Here is a 16,245-nt window from a genome sequence, read left to right on the forward strand (position 1 = left end):
GTACAAACTAAGTGCGTGTATATAATAGCGATAAACAATGCTTGGAGGATATATTTTCATACCTTTGGTTGCCTTTGGTAACATCAAAGAGAATTAAGAAGACATAGTGTTCACTCCATACATCGGTTTTGTTACCAAAAAAAACTATTATTTTCGTAGTGTACATCTAGCGTCAAGTAGCGGAACTATCAGTACTGCTACTCTGCACTAAGATGTCACATGTGTCGCGACTGACGAAAAGTGTATTGCTCAACAATTTATAACTAATATTATAAGCACAAAGAGGATATAATATTATAGAGCGGTACTGTTGTAGTAAATTTTGTAACCACAGTAAATTCACTGCCATCTATCGACACACTTTAAAACTAAAAATAAAGATTTATAAAAATACGATAAAATGTATTTAAATATGGATAAATGATTTTTTTTATTTGCATTAATTATTTTTATTATTTTGACCCATGTTCTTTCACTAATATGCGTTAAAATTGTTAAATAACAAACGAAACCGTCAACGCCCTCTATACGAGAGTAGGCCAAAGGTAGTAGCGACATCTGATCGAGAATCAAATTTTCGTAATTCATAATATGCATACGATTGTGATTCTTGTCCAAAATAACACATGTATTATGGCGTATTTTAAACAGTAGGTTATAGCTCCTAGCTGTCCACCATTCACATAACATAACAATATACTTTCAAATCTTTAGGACAAATTCTAAAAACAAACATGATAAATACGTAGACTTATATTGACCGGGATATACATATATATATACCTTTTGTATTATTTATGAGCTCCCGATATTTCGACACTGTTACATGCATCATGTTCACGGGTGACTGAAGATAGCGGCTGGGTGTCAAAGTTGTGTAGACCGCGCTCGTTCTACCCTCATTCTTGCGCGTCGGCTGCGTTCGCTTTCAACTTTACCATCGGTTGCGTTGGTCTGGTCGCGTTTACACTCGTTGGTCTGTCCAAGCATACTACACTCACAGTGTCACTACGCGTGTTTGATTCGGATATCACTGGTTTTTACACAAACAAATCACAGGATTCCACATATTTGACAGTTTAAACCCATCTTCACAATTGAAATTTTTGAATTTGTGAATTTCAACGGCTTCTCTTACCAATCTTGGTATATACATATAGTGGCGTTCTGTCGAAATGACCTTGGGACTATGCAACTCGATCCAGTGATTTGTACCCAACTCAAGATGCTGAGAAATAGCTGACTGTCAATATAAGTCTAGTGAAGCTAAACGTGAATCATTTAAAACTCTAATGATAAATACGTTTTTTTTTCTAATGTAAAACATTAGGTAGGTAAGTACGCTTTTATAAACAGTGCACGCGACATTGAAATTTGAAGTAAGCAGAGCTCACTACAGTAATTTCGGGTTTAATTTTAGAGCCATTTATGCTAGATTGCACTCGTGACTAGAAGTGACTTAAGGGGCCCACTGATTACCAGTCCCCCGGACGATATTAGCCTTTCAGTTAGAAAAAAAGTTGACGGTTCCGAACAACTGACAGGCTGATATCGTCCGGCGAACTGGTAATCAGTGGGCCCCTTGAATCTAACCTGATTCTCATTATTTTTTTATATATGGAACGATATTACAAATAAAGGGTACACTGAAAGAACATGTCTAGCCACTCTGACAACATTTTGAGTTATCGCGGTTTGAAAGGAAGTGAAAGGAACAATGTAGGTTATTAACCATATAATATTATTATTTTCGTGTATAGGTGTTTTAAAATGAAAAAAAAGGAGATATTTATAATTACAGCGGTAACAGAAGTTGTAACTGCAGGGTGGCCCAAAAATACGTTGACAATTTTTTTTTCTAATTGTTTTATTATTAAGTAGGTACTTACGTAACTATTAGTACCTATATAATAAGTTAAAATTTAAAACTACAGTCTTTTTTTATGCAAAAAAAATTAATTGTCTTCAAAATAGCCTCCTTTCGCTTTGATACACAAACGCAAACGTTTGTTAATATTTTCAACGATATGCCGCAGCTCCTCCATGGATATTTTTTCCCATTTTTTGGCAAGTGTTGCTTTTAGAGCGTTTACACTTTTGTGTTTAATAGCACAGGCCCATGTCTCTAAGATTGACCACAAACTATAATCCATTAGATTTAGATTAGGCGAGTAGAGTGGCCACTCTTTTGAACTTATGAATCCGGGAAAATTATCTTTGCACCACTGCTGCACACCACCCCAAACCATAACTGAATCCGGCTTTTGGCGATGAGGAATGACTGCGGCTTCTGCAAGGCGACTAGAATAGTAAATTCTGTCATTTTAGTAATTATGGGCCTGATCAATACAAAAAAATTTTTCATCAGTATAAAGTACATTTTCCCAGTTTTCAGTAGGTAGCGGCACGTTGCTTAATTAAACGACAAGCGATTGTTTTTATCTTTATCCTCAAGGAGTTGTGCTTTAAGTAGCTTTTATGCTTTCAAAAAGACTGTAGTTTTTATTTATTTTGTACTACTAGTTACGTAAGTACTTAATAAAATAATTAGAAAAAACTTTGTCAACGTATTTTTGGGCCATCCTGTAATAGTTCATTGAGGGCTCTACATTTTGAGATTAAAATCTCATTTTCCAAAAAAGTGACTAGACTTGTTCTTTCCGTGTATCTACCCTTCAAATAGTTTTAGGGCGCATCTAAATAGTCTAATTGATTTGAAACTTCACTTCTCATTTTGCTTATATTGTGCAAACACTTGCCATTTAGCAAGGTTTAGACTAGCAAGAACTTGCATGCAATTTACGTTACATTGCCGACTAAAAGGTAAACTGCATTCAAAAGTTTGAACAGATACCGCAATGTAACGTAAATTGCATGCAAGTTCTTGCTAGTCTAAACCTCGCTTTTGGCTGAGATGGTTCAAGAACTTGCATGCAATTTTGATTACATTGCGGTATTTGCATGGTCGATCGACTGAATTCATTGTACTCCCGTTTTATAGACTCTCCCGTTTTCAGAGCCATTTCTGTTGTTTCGACAATAAAATAATGTTATGTAAGATACATGATTGGAAAGCTTTAGTTATGTGAATACGGCAGGTTGTCCGAGCCCAAAGCCAGCGACGTCAGTACGCTGCGGCGCTGCGGATTGACGCCCAGGTTCTCCCAGTTGATCCATGACAGCCGGGCCGTCAGGTCTGAACACAAAAATATATATATTAGGTACGAGCAAGATGATACGAGTAATATTATAGTTTATTACATTTATAATAGTATCTGCAAAACTTATTATCCTAGCCGAGTTAAACATTATATTCACATACTCGCATGGGCGTCGGCCAAGGGGGAACAGAGAACAATTTTTTTAAATAAATTCCCCCCCCCCCCAGCCTATTTGCTGGCGACGCCTTATACTCGTATTAAATAGTAGAACAAATTGGAACAAAAAATTTCCTGAGAAATTAAAACTTACCACTTGTATTCCAATGTGCTCTGTCTGCTTTGATTTCTCCTCTCAAGCATTTCTCCACGTATGTCAATGGATCATAATCAGCGTCCAAGACCTAAAATAAAAACGTTGTAATTATATACACAACAACAACAACAACAACAGATCTGAATGAGTGTAATTTTTTTAGGCGTTAACATTGAACTCATAATTGATAGGTGATAAATCTTTTTGCTTTTTATTCCGGTGCAGACAGAGCCTTTTCCACTTGGTTACGACCATTTTATTCTGCTCACTAAAAATGCTCACTAAAATCAAAATCTCTGGCGTTATAATAAGCACGCTACGTGAATTTTCCAATATTTTATCACCCCTCTTCGACCACCCTTTTGCTACGGATTACGGCGTAGCGCTACGAGCGACGTTAAAAATAGCTGTAGTGTGGTGTGGTGTAGGGTAAGGTTAGGTGGAGTAAGAAAAACTACCATCCTATGGGTTAAGAGAAACACTTGTAGGGTAAATAAACAGATACTTAAAGATATTAAAAACTAAATTAAATGATAATACTAAAAGTAAAACTGTAAAACTAATGCATGAATAAAATTATCTTAAAAGTATTTACGTAATGGAAGGACTGACCTCATACGGTTTCTCTTGCCCCTATAAGCTATGTTTCTCTTATATCACCTGACATTATTACTTCTAGTGGTTAGGTACTTGGAGAGTTGCAATATCATTACAATATGTGGTGAATAGAAATAACCGGAAATTGATAAAACGGGTTACCTACTAAACACAGTCATTAAAACAGTCCTGCTCAATTGAGAAGTCAGCTGCAGAGATGTACCTGACCCCCCTGCATAGAAGTTTGTTTGCAGGGGTTTAACTATATCTGTAGCTGACTGTACATATTAGCATAAATCGATTATAAGCCGTTGAGAAAAGATGTTTGTAAGACTGACCTCCCTGAGTAGAGCGATATAGGCGATGGCGAGGCGCAGTGTGTCAATTTTACTGAGCCGCTTCTCGTAGGGGAACGTCGGCACGTGCACGCGCAGTTCGTCGAACGCCGAGTTTATACTGCTAAAGACACAACGTCACACGCACATTTTAGCAACATTCACATTTCAGACACTGACATGTCAATGTCACAAGTACTTTAGGTAGGTACTACCAAGTACTACTGAGGCCGGGAAATTGGGATTTTATTAACAAGTGAGTCAACTCAATAAAACCATGTGTATAAAGTTAAAGAATTGACCCTGTAAGTTTTACTCCGAATTCAAAAGTCCGTCGATGATTGTGGCTTTTAAGCTCAATGTAACATGTATTTTTAATTCCGGCGGTAATTTTGAATGGACTTTTATACCACGCTCAGAAGTCCAAATAAGAAATAATAACTAAAATCAACGTTAACAATACAACATTATATCGACACAAAAATGCTGAAGTTGCGACATTCACATAACAAACAGAAATAAAAAGTGGTTGACAGCCTTTAGCCTACAAATTAACATAACTAGGTACTCGTTAGAGTAAATCTATTGCCACTCGCAAGCTTCATACTATACTTCTTGTTTTAGCTTTAGAATGAACTCCACAGAAGTGTTCAGTTTTATCGGGCTCTTTAATCCATACTAATATTATTGGCAGAACATTGCAGTAATATCCCCTATTAATACTTTTCGAACATATGAATTAGAGAGTACCTACTGTCAAGTTAACATTAAAGCCTGACCAGAAATATATGATCAATGATCATTATCAAGAGGGCGCTATTATTCTCATTTATATGGCAACAGTTCAGTATAGTCTAAACAACGTGGAATGACAACACGTTATTTTGACTTACATACTTTTGTTCACCGTAATCAAAATAAATAAATAATCAAAATCAGAATCCAAATATTCGGTCCACATTTGTTTTAAATGTCGGTATTTCTTTTTTTTTTACCGTTCACGGATTTTCTTAATATCACACATAGGTCAAAATCGTCTAATTGTATCTACTTTTTAACCGACTTCAAGATTTCAAAAGGAGGAGGTTTTCATTTCGGTTGTATGTTTTTTTTTAATGTTTGTTACTCTATAACTCCATCATTTCTGGACCGATTTAAAATTTTCTTTTTTTGATTGTAAGTATATACATACAGATTAGTCCCGTTTTTGTCAAAACGCAGTTCTGATGATGGGATCCATGAGGAATCGAGGGAACTCCTCAAATGTTAAAGGCATACACTTATAGTGATTTTAGTATTTTCATCAACACATCAAGCATTTACATTTAAAAAAGTGACATTTGATGAAGTGGAACTGCTGATGATGATCAGAATGGAACTCTTCAATGACGCATAGTTCACGTTTGGCGATTTGTCCTCTTCGTTATGTTTGTTAAGCAAGTTAGGTTTTCAAGACACATTTTTGTTAAGCTCGAGTTCTGATGATGGGATCCATGAGGAATCGAGGGAACTCCTCAAATGTGAAAGGCATACATATAGTGATTTTTGTATTTTCATCAACTAATCCAGCATTTCCATTTAAAAGAGTGACATGGAACTCTTCAACGACACATAGTTCACGTTTGGCGATTTATTCTCTTCGTTATGGACCCAGGCCCAAATCTGGACCTGGACTTTTTTTGAACTGCGATCCTCACAGAACCGAACTGCTATCAGAAAAGCGGGTTAGGTTAGGTTAGGTTAGAACCTTGACCCTTACAGAAACGAAATGCTATCAGAACATTGGGTTAGGTTAGGTTAGAACTTGTGTTGTGGTGTCTCCCTGTCCTCTGCAGCAGAGTTGTGGTTTTGCGAACAACCTTCTCTCGTAATTCGCATAATCGATGCCTCTGATTTACCTAGAAAGTTTATTAATGACTATAATTACTACAGATCATCATCATCTTCCTCGCGTTATCCAGGCATTATGCCACGGCTCATGGGAGCCTGGGGTCCGCCTGACAACTAATCCCAAGAATTGACGTACCCACTGGTTTTTACGAAAGCGACTGCCATCTGACCTTCCAAACCAGAGGGGAAACTAGGTCTTAATAGGATTAGTCCGGTTTCCTCACGATGTTTTCGTTCAGAGAAAAGATACTAAAAAAGCGGTAAATATCAAAATGATATTTCGTACATAAGTTCCGAAAAACTTATTGGTACGAGCCGGGGTTCAAACCCGCGACCTCCGGATTGAAAGTCGCACGCTTCTACCGCTAGGCCACCAGCGCTGATACTATAAGTAAAACAAAAAAACTGCAGATACTTGTATTTAATTTCGTCGTAACATACCAATACCAGCTCAGCTCAGTTCTATACCTGAAAAATTATTTCGTTTATAATCTTACTAGATATATTCCGTAACCTTTGTAGGCTTTGTACATTGTCAATGATCAAGATCGATCGGCTCCAAAGCCATAATAAATGTTTTTTCAAATTCAAACCAATTTTTGTTATATAACATTTAGGTAAAATTTTCGCGTTTTTAACACATATTAATCACATTTAAAATCTTCGGATGTGTGCGCGGATGTTGTGAGTGTTTCGTGTCGGACTATTGACAATAATTAAGATTTATGTGTAGTGGGTGGTTTGAAAATGTAATGTCTACCCCAAACTTTAAATACACTTTTTGTCGGGTAGTCACACAAATTTCTGTTTTGACATTTTGCTGGGACATCAGTTAGCCGTGACCTGCACGACCAGTGAAACCTGTGTCGAAACGTCGGTAAATAAAGGTAACAAAATAAATTCGCGATAGACCCGAAAAGTGATTAATAAAAAAAATTTAATGTAGGTATTTCCTCGCTCGTATATGTATAACATAAATAACATAACAGTACAATAACCAATTCTAAATAACCAGACTATAATGACATTTTGATTTGTTTACCTGTCAGCTCTGATGTTAATTTGTAAATGTTTTGTAGCGTAATAGTTTTATTTCCCGAACGTTATATTTCCAGCAGTTTATTATACAGGGTGACCTTAGCCATTGGACAAACCCAGAAATCCCACGTAGGGTTACTTCTCAGGAATGCTCTAACGTTAATATTTTTTTAATTGGAACAAAAGATAAAAAAAAAATTTCAAACAAAAATTAATTCCAATGATCGACAACAAAAAGAAACATACTGTGTTAATCATTGGCAGTATTTTTTACATCTTGTTCGAAAATGTGCGGCAATGATGACATTAGTCAAAAGTCTGAATCTTATTAATGTCATAAATTAAAAAGATAATCAATAAGGTCGAAGAAGGGTTCATAGTATTTATTACCGCCGGTAAGTAAGGTTGCCAGAGCTCAACGAGGGAGAGGAGTGTTAGGGTCGGCAACGCGCGTGTAATATCTCCGGTGTTGCAGGCGTCCATAGGCTACGGTAACTGCTTACCATGAGGCGGGCCGTATGCTTGATTGCCACCGACGTGGTATAAAAAAAAAGCTATTAACACATACAGGCTGCTCCAAAGTAAAAAATCGTAATTTGTAAATTTCTTCGTAACCGCTACACCGATTGTTATGATACTTGGTATACTGATTCTAAATACCCTAAAGGGGCCCACTGACTATCAGTCCGCCGGACGATATCGGCCTGCCAGTTGTTCGGAACTGTCAAATTTTTGTTCTAACTGGGCCCCTTAATGCATATGTACATTTCGGCTTTCTCCAATGGCTAAGGACACCCTGTATACATTATTTACAATGTTTCGCTCTTTATTATGTGTAGTTTTAGGCATTTTTTGTCATTATTTATTTAATATTCAACACTTACGTATTATTCAAGTAAACCGCCACAATGACAATGACAATGATGACAACCATGTGACAACCTATCATTAAATTTATTGCCAGTGTAAGAAATTAGTTCAAACGAAATTCCGCAACATGGTGCATGATCATATATTACTGGTCAGGCTTTAAATCAAATTGTTTTTTTTTAAGTTGTGTAAAAATGTGTTTGCATCAGAAAACTATAAAACCTCCCATACAATATATTTATTACATATGTATTATTAACGAGATAATTCCCGTTTAGTTAAAGTAGGGTAAATCATCTATTACTGGCCACCTTCCCATAACTGGACACCGCGTATACTAAAAAATATCCTGTTTAATATTTACACTTTCACAACAATCCAAGTAAATTTTCAGAACTAAGTCATACTTGTTATGAACAAAATGCTGCACTTCATGATAAAAGCAAGCCGCTTTGCACAGTGATAGTAGGGACCAAACTGAGCGATTTGACCCGCAGCAGCGGCAGTTTCACCCCTTAGGAACAGAGATGGCGCCACTTCTTTAAAAAATATTTCAAAAAATTCTACAAGCTAAACCAATGAACCGATTTAAATGTTTAATATCTCAAATGAAAGCGCATTATATACATTACGTTTAAAAAAATACTCAAAAAATATATACTCAATACTTTTGATAAAAACGGGAATTTTAAGTTTGTTTTTTTACTCGATTGATAGTTTTTACTTGATTTCTCAAAAAAATTGTATGGAATATGAATAGTTTTATGCATGTATATATTACTGAATAAATAAAAAGTATTATAAAAAAAACCCGACACCGATATCTCTCATACTTCTCGAAATATGAAAGTTTGAATGTGAGTGTAAATTTCTTCAAGATATATTCCAAATAATTCTACAAGCTAAACTATTCGACCGATTTTAATGTTCAATATCGAAAATAAAAACTCATTATATATACTACTAATATAAAAATATTCAAAAAACATATACTGAATACTTTTGGCAAAAAACGGCATCTTAAGTTTTTTTTCTTACTCAATTAATAGTTTACTTGATTTCATAAAAAAAAATTATGGAACATGAATAGTTTAATAAATATATATATAGTACTGAGTATATAAAAGTATTACAAAAAAACCCGACACCGATACCTTTCATTCTTCACGAAATATTTAAGTTCAATTATGCACGTTCTTACAAATAAATTCTTTAAAAGAAATCTTCAACCGCAGTAAGTGCACTGATTTTAATATGAAATGTGTCATATGAAAAGAAATCACCCAATTTATTTTAATAAATAAAATAATAATAAATAAAACTAAATAAAGTTTTTTCCTGGTGCTGAATTACAAAAAAATATAACAAATCTAAAATTAGAAATTATTTTTATTTAAAGTGACTACATTTGTAAACAAAAAACTTAAATGTCCTCTTCGGGTTCACCGGTAGATGTAGAACTGAAAATAAGTCGTTTTGAGAAGTACTCGTACCATTTCAATACTACAAAATCACCGATCATACATGAACTGGTTGCTGTAGATTACTGTTGGATAATTTTTGTGCCTGTAGATTTACTGTTGAATTATTTTTGGCCTAGTTGATTACCATTAAACCTATAATTTTGTGCCAGACCTATAATCAGTGGTCAGCATGCAAAATAACTCTGGATTGAAAATTACATTCACTTACTTTTGATTTGTACAGGCACCTTTGCATGATTTACACTGGGCTGTGCATGGTAAGCTGACGCGACGACACTCACAACGCATAGCTTCCCAGCCAGATTTGCAGCCACAATGGTCCAAGAGGCTTAATTGCGACCAAATCGCTGTAACTGCCGACCATTCCGGAGTCCAACTCTCTTTTTCCTCAGTCCATCCCCAAGAAGGTGGACATGGTATGGAAACTTCTGGTTTCATAGCGTTTCCCCATATATGGCCCGCTTGGTAAGCCGCTCGAAGTGCATGTTTATAGAGAGCAGCTGATGTAGGTGGCAGGCTTGTCACAAGCTTGTTTTTTGAAGCAAACAAATATTTGTGAACTTCATTTACGTTTATGTGTTCCGTTTGGCCAAACAATAACATAGACATAACATAGATTTCTAGGGTTACTTTATACTAAAATTAAAATATGTAGTTACACACCTGACAACTGACAAAATCAAAAACTTAAAAGTTGACATACTCCTATTTTCCCGTCTTTTTATAGTGGCCAGAGAAAGGCAGCTTGATCTGAACAAATTCTTCCAGCACGAAAACCAAATTTGTCCACCTTCGTTGTCAGTCAATGGAGGGCGTCGTTCAGGGAACAAATCTGATTTGGCCGAGAAATTAGAACCTGCCAACCCTGCCACCTACATCAGCTGCTCTTTATAAACATGCACTTCGAGCAGCTTACCAAGAGGGCCATATATGGGGAAACGCTGTGAAACCAGAAGTTTCCATACCATGTACATCTTTTTGGGGATGGACTGAGGAAAAAGAGAGTTGGACTCCGGAATGGTCGGCAGTTACAGCGATTTGGTCTCAATTAAGCCTCTTGGACCATTGTGGCTGCAAATCTGGCTGCGAAACTATGCATTGAGGGTGTCGTCTCGTCAGCTGGCCATGCACAGCCCAGAGTAAATCATGCAAATGTGGCTGTACAAATCAAAAGTAAGTTAATGTAATTTTCAATCCAGGGTTATTTTGCATGCTGACCACTAATTATAGGTCTGGCACAAAATTGTAGGTTTAATGGTTATCAACTAGGCACAAAAATAATTCAACAGTAATCGACAGCAACCAGTTCATGTATGATCAGTAATTTTGTAGTATTGGAATGGTATGAGTACTTAACAAAACGACTTTTCTTTTTCAGTTTTACATCTACCGGTGAACCATATAATTTGACATCACCTAATAATAATTAGTTGCCCGTTTATTTTTGTATTTAATACACTGACTGATTCAATTCGGCTTATATGTATAGAAACTACTAAATTGACCTACTTTTATATTATACACATAGATTTAAGATTACATTCTAAGTATGCATGTAATATTGCTATGCCCCACGGGGTCCATGTGGAACTACCAAGAATTTGTAATACCTATAAAACCATGGTTGCAATAAATAAATATGAAATATGAAATATGAACTATGAACCCGAAGAGGACATTTAAGTTTTTTGTTTACAAATGTAGTCACTTTAAATAAAAATAATTCCTAATTTTAGATTTGTTATATTTTTTTGTAATTCACCACCAGGAAAAAACTTTATTCAGTTTTTATTTATAAATTTTAATTTATTAAAATAAATTGGGTGATATCTTTTCATATGACACATGTCATATTAAAATCAGTGCACTTACTGCGATTGAAGATTTCTTTTAAAGGATTTATTTGTAAGAACGTGCATAATTGAACTTAAATATTTCGTGAAGAATGAAAGGTATCGGTGTCGGGTTTTTTTGTAATACTTTTATATACTCAGTGCTATATATATATTTATTAAACTATTCATGTTCCATAATATTTTTGTTAAGAAATCAAGTAAAAACTATCAATCGAGTAAGAAAAAAAACTTAAGATGCCGTTTTTTGCCAAAAGGGTTCAGTATATGTTTTATGAGTATTTTTCTATAAGTAATGTATATAACGAGCTTTTATTTGAGATATTAAATATTGAAATCGGTCAAATAGTTAAGTTTGTAGAATTTTTTGAAATATATTTTGAAGAAATTTATACTCACATTAAAACTTTTATATTTCGTGAAGTATGAGAGGTATCGGTGTCGGTCTTTTTTTATAATACTTGTTATTTATTCAGTAATATATACATGCATTAAGTTATTCATGTTCCATAATTTTTTTTTGAGAAACCAAGTAAAAACTATCAATCGAGTAAAAAAAAAACTTAAGATGCCGTTTTTTATCGAAAATAATCAGTATATATTTTTTGAGTATTTTTTTAAAAGTAATGTATATAATGAGCTTTCATTTGAGATATTAAACATTTAAATCGGTTCATTGGTTTAGCTTGTAGAATTTTTTGAATTTTTTTTTAAAGAAGTGGCGCCATCTCTGTTCCTAAGGGGTGAAACTTGCGCTGCTGCGGGTCAAATCACTCAGTTTGGTCCCTACTAGCACTGTGCAAAGCGGCTTGCTTTTATCATGAAGTGCAGCATCCGGGCAAAAAATGGCCATAACAAGTATGACTATAATGTTATTTGGTTTACTTGAATTGTGTAAATATAGTTATTTGTGTAACAAGAGAGGAAAGTTAGTTTTTCTTGCGAGTGTTTATTTTGAGTTCCGAGAAATCGAAAGATTCTATAATTGATTCACGAGCTAACGTCTACGTAATTTACTTTCTATACATCTCGCTCGCACAAATATGTACGAGCGAGATGCCTCGAAAGTAAGTTACGTTCACGTTCGCGTTTATGTCAGTGACAACTTTACTAGTACGGCTACCATCAGTTCGGCACTGACATAAACGCGAGCGTAAACGTAACTTACTTTCTATACATCTCGCTCGCACAAATATGTACGAGCGAGATGCATCGAAAGTAAGTTACGTTCACGTTCGCGTTTATGTCAGTGACAACTTTACTAGTACGGCTACCATCAGTTCGGCACTGACATAAACGCGAGCGTAAACGTAACTTACTTTCTACGCATCTCGCTTGTACTGACATATTAGTGCGAGCGAGATGAATAGAAAGTAAATTACGTAGACGTTATAGAGTATATGTCAGTTTTGACACTCTCAGTGACTCATGGTATGGGTACTAGTGGTAGCTGTACACGTACCTATAAATTATAAAGCATGAAAACAAAATGTGCAAATAAAAGGGTACCCATTGGGGCCGGACCTCAGCATCCGTCGGCGCTCGCGGACGTTGGCGGCGGCGCGCTGCACGCGGTACGGCGAGCCGCCGCACTGGTACTCGGGCTCGGTTGACGCCTCCAGCAGGACTTCTGCCAAAAAACACACTTATTTTACCTGGTGTAATGTTTAACTGTACATGCTGGTAGGGCTCAACGTAAATAGACAATCGGCATTCTATGATTTAGAAACTGACAGGACAATAATAGTTGAAGTTACGCTTTGTGCTTTTCAAATAATGCGCTGAGCAGTTTTAAGTCTTTTGTAACTGTTAGCTGCAGGTTATAATTTTGCACTTTTTTCAAACCCTTGAAATTGTAAAAAAAAAACTGAAAATTGGTAGCACATTAGGACACCTAATGTTGAATAAAAAGGCGTTCATAATCTCATTAGGGTTTTCTTTCTAGATACGCATCTATCTTCAAGCACAGAGAGTCGGCAGCAAGAGCACTTACCAGAGTGCAGCTGCCTGGTGTGCTGGTGCACGTAGGCGGCCAGCGGGAGCTGCAGGCGGCTGCGCGCTGCCGCGTATACGCACGACGGCAGCTCGGCGTTCAGCGGCGCCTCGTCGTCAGAGCCGTCCGCGTATGAGAACTTCATGCCTGAGTACTCCACCCGCCGACTGTCGCTGGACAAAGTTTCACGTAAGTACCTAAGCCAAAACAGATCAACCTACTCCTACACTTGCAAGTTGTTTTTTATGTTCCCGAAAGTTAAGGATAATTCAATAAAAAAAAAAAAAAAAAAGCTTTTATTTCGGATTCATTACATCCATATAATTATATAATGAAGCTTAATTGTCTCGTTAAGACTTACATTGCCTAAAACAGGTAGGGTAAACTGGGTTGTTTCTCCATTTAAATAAACCATGATTTTTATCTTACTAAATAAATATTAAATAATATTTTGAAATACGTAATTCAGTAGCTTATAATCATAACCTGCATTTTTTGTAGAAATTAGGTTTGCTCGCAAAAAAAAACCTATTTTTAAGCCTTAAATGCATGATTTTTTCTTTTTGCCTGAATTTAATATAAATATGTGTTACCTAATTGTTTACTGATTCTGTGAAAAATAAAAAAAAATAAAAATTAACATCGATTTTCACAGCTAAATCTGTGTTAGAATTTACATAGGGTAATGATAATTTAAATTTTATGTAAATATACAATTATTGGTAAAAGATTATTGAAAAATCTTACTACCATTAGAAAATTACGCTAATTGTTATATACGTGTAATAAAGACTTAAAATATATAAAATAAATGCATACCCCGAAAAAACCCGCCTAAATGACATATTTTAGTATCATCAACATTTCAAAATTTTCCGCCATTTCGTCTTAAAACAAATATATTTTCTTTAACTAAAATACACTTCAAATTTGAATTAAACATCGAAAAGTATTAGTTTATGATCAAAATAATTATACAGGACCAAATCTATTTTATCTAATTATGCATAAAATTATATGTTTTTAGTTGTGTAGGCTGCTGCATCCATCACTATGCATTTAAGGGTGAAATCGTAATAATTCAGCTTTTCACTTTAATGAAATAGGTAGGTAGGTAATATACATATAAATACAGTTAATCCAAAGGAGTCGGTAGGTACTTACATCCCATTATAAGGAATATGCTTAATAAAATTAATGTTATATGCACGTTAATTATAATTTCAGCTGAAATTCGTAATGCTGATTCCTTTAATTCAACTAAGTTGCCATGAAAATGAAACGATAATTAGGTAGGTATTTGACCAAAAATGCCCTAATTGAACTAAACACGAACATTTTAAAAATTCTTATGTTCGGGTAGGTACTACTGTACCCGATTTTCAGTCATTTCTCAAATTATATGATTACAGAACCTTAATTATGTACTTATAAAATACGTGTGTGCGTTTATGGATCAGGTAAAAGACAAGACTAATGTAGTGTCGTATCAGGAATGCGAAACACTAACAGAGATTTAATGTTAACTTTGTAAAATGCTCATTACTGATCACTAGCACATATGTAAAATTGCAAGTAAGAAAAAAATATATAAGTAGTTACCTTAAGGGCGGCGAAGTTGATGAATCTGCAATCTGCGTCCTGGCTCCTGACATACCTAACTACTTTTAACACAAACTGACAATGCCACTGATAACGTGACGAGAACACCAATGTTTCCGCAGCCAGCGTAACACGGTATGAGCTTTTGCGAATCGACACAATTAATTTTATAGTACCAGGGGTGACCATCATATTCACCCGACAAACAAGGGGTAGCAAATCTGCTAAAAGCATCTGAGGCCTTACTCCCGTGTGCAAAGTTTTATTTTTGGTTGAGTTGAGGTTATAGAGGGGCGGCGCGCCGCCACCCCCGAGTGGGTGTCGCTGTCGCTGTCGAGGGCAGAATGGGCGGAGTCTTTACTTTACCCATTGTGAAGCAGAGGGTTGTAGCTGATTTTCCATTTAGATTCTAATGTTTTCCTGAAGTTATCAGAATGAGGGTATTTACTAATAGTTATATCTTCACTTAGTTTACTAATCGATTCTTCAACAATTCGAAACCTTTCCTTAGTGCTATTGTGTTTAAATCCTTAGACAACGCTAACGGGGCATATACGTATAAAATATCTAAACATCACAAACATAAAAACATAAGGTTGAACAGCCAGTAACAACAGCGCCCTAAGCCTCTCCGGGACACCGCTACCAAAACTATGACAGCTTTCGAGACTGGATACTTGGCAATGGTTCCTTGTCTCCCAACCCAAGTAGTCACCTATTTTATAGGATCCCTTTTTGAGAAGTGCATTTTTGACGTATTTCTTGAATGCAGTCTCTAAGGCAACTAAGGGTACTTAGCAATACCTATTGCTAATTTTCGATACAACACAACACATTTCCTGTTTGTTTAACATATACATATACATAGGTATACTGTTTGATTAATTATTTATTGATATAACATACAGACCACATAACTATATCAAGATAGAAGAAAATAGTGTATGTACCTCGCGTGGCGAAACTACGACCCGGTGGCTCAATTGCTCGCCGCGAACTTCAGTCTGCTCCCGATCGATGTCTGCTTGCGACGTCAGGTTTTAAAAACAAAATGGTTTCTTGCGCAATAATTAACTGTTCAAACACTACCAATAAAGTTGGAGCTGTTA

The 16,245-nt window shown here is 35.6% G+C and overlaps 1 protein-coding gene across 1 annotated transcript; it reads right to left on the minus strand.

Moving 5' to 3' along the window:
- Nucleotides 1–2,920: 2,920 nt before the first annotated feature.
- LOC134754109 (pancreas transcription factor 1 subunit alpha) lies at nt 2,921–15,380 on the minus strand. Its single transcript, XM_063690185.1, has 6 exons — nt 15,137–15,380; nt 13,535–13,707; nt 13,051–13,171; nt 4,410–4,530; nt 3,472–3,562; nt 2,921–3,196 (listed from the first exon to the last, which is right to left on the minus strand). Exons 1-6 carry the CDS (start codon nt 15,187–15,189, stop codon nt 3,078–3,080), a joined length of 678 nt encoding a protein of 225 aa, XP_063546255.1. The 5' UTR covers nt 15,190–15,380; the 3' UTR covers nt 2,921–3,077.
- Between the last annotated feature and the right edge of the window lie 865 nt (nt 15,381–16,245).

The sequence above is a fragment of the Cydia strobilella genome, chromosome Z (assembly GCF_947568885.1).
Source record: "Cydia strobilella chromosome Z, ilCydStro3.1, whole genome shotgun sequence".
NCBI classification, from domain to species: domain Eukaryota; kingdom Metazoa; phylum Arthropoda; class Insecta; order Lepidoptera; family Tortricidae; genus Cydia; species Cydia strobilella.

What these genes read in the sequence shown, in the direction of transcription:
- LOC134754109 (XM_063690185.1), bottom strand. Translation starts at nt 15,189, where the DNA reads ATGTCAGGAGCCAGGACGCAGATTGCAGATTCATCAACTTCGCCGCCC. An exon ending in CACCAGGCAGCTGCACTCTG is followed by an intron (nt 13,172 to 13,534) that starts GTAAGTGCTCTT and finishes GTTTTTTGGCAG; the next exon opens with AAGTCCTGCTGGAGGCGTCA. An exon ending in ATATCGCTCTACTCAGGGAG is followed by an intron (nt 3,563 to 4,409) that starts GTCAGTCTTACA and finishes TTTTTATTTTAG; the next exon opens with GTCTTGGACGCTGATTATGA.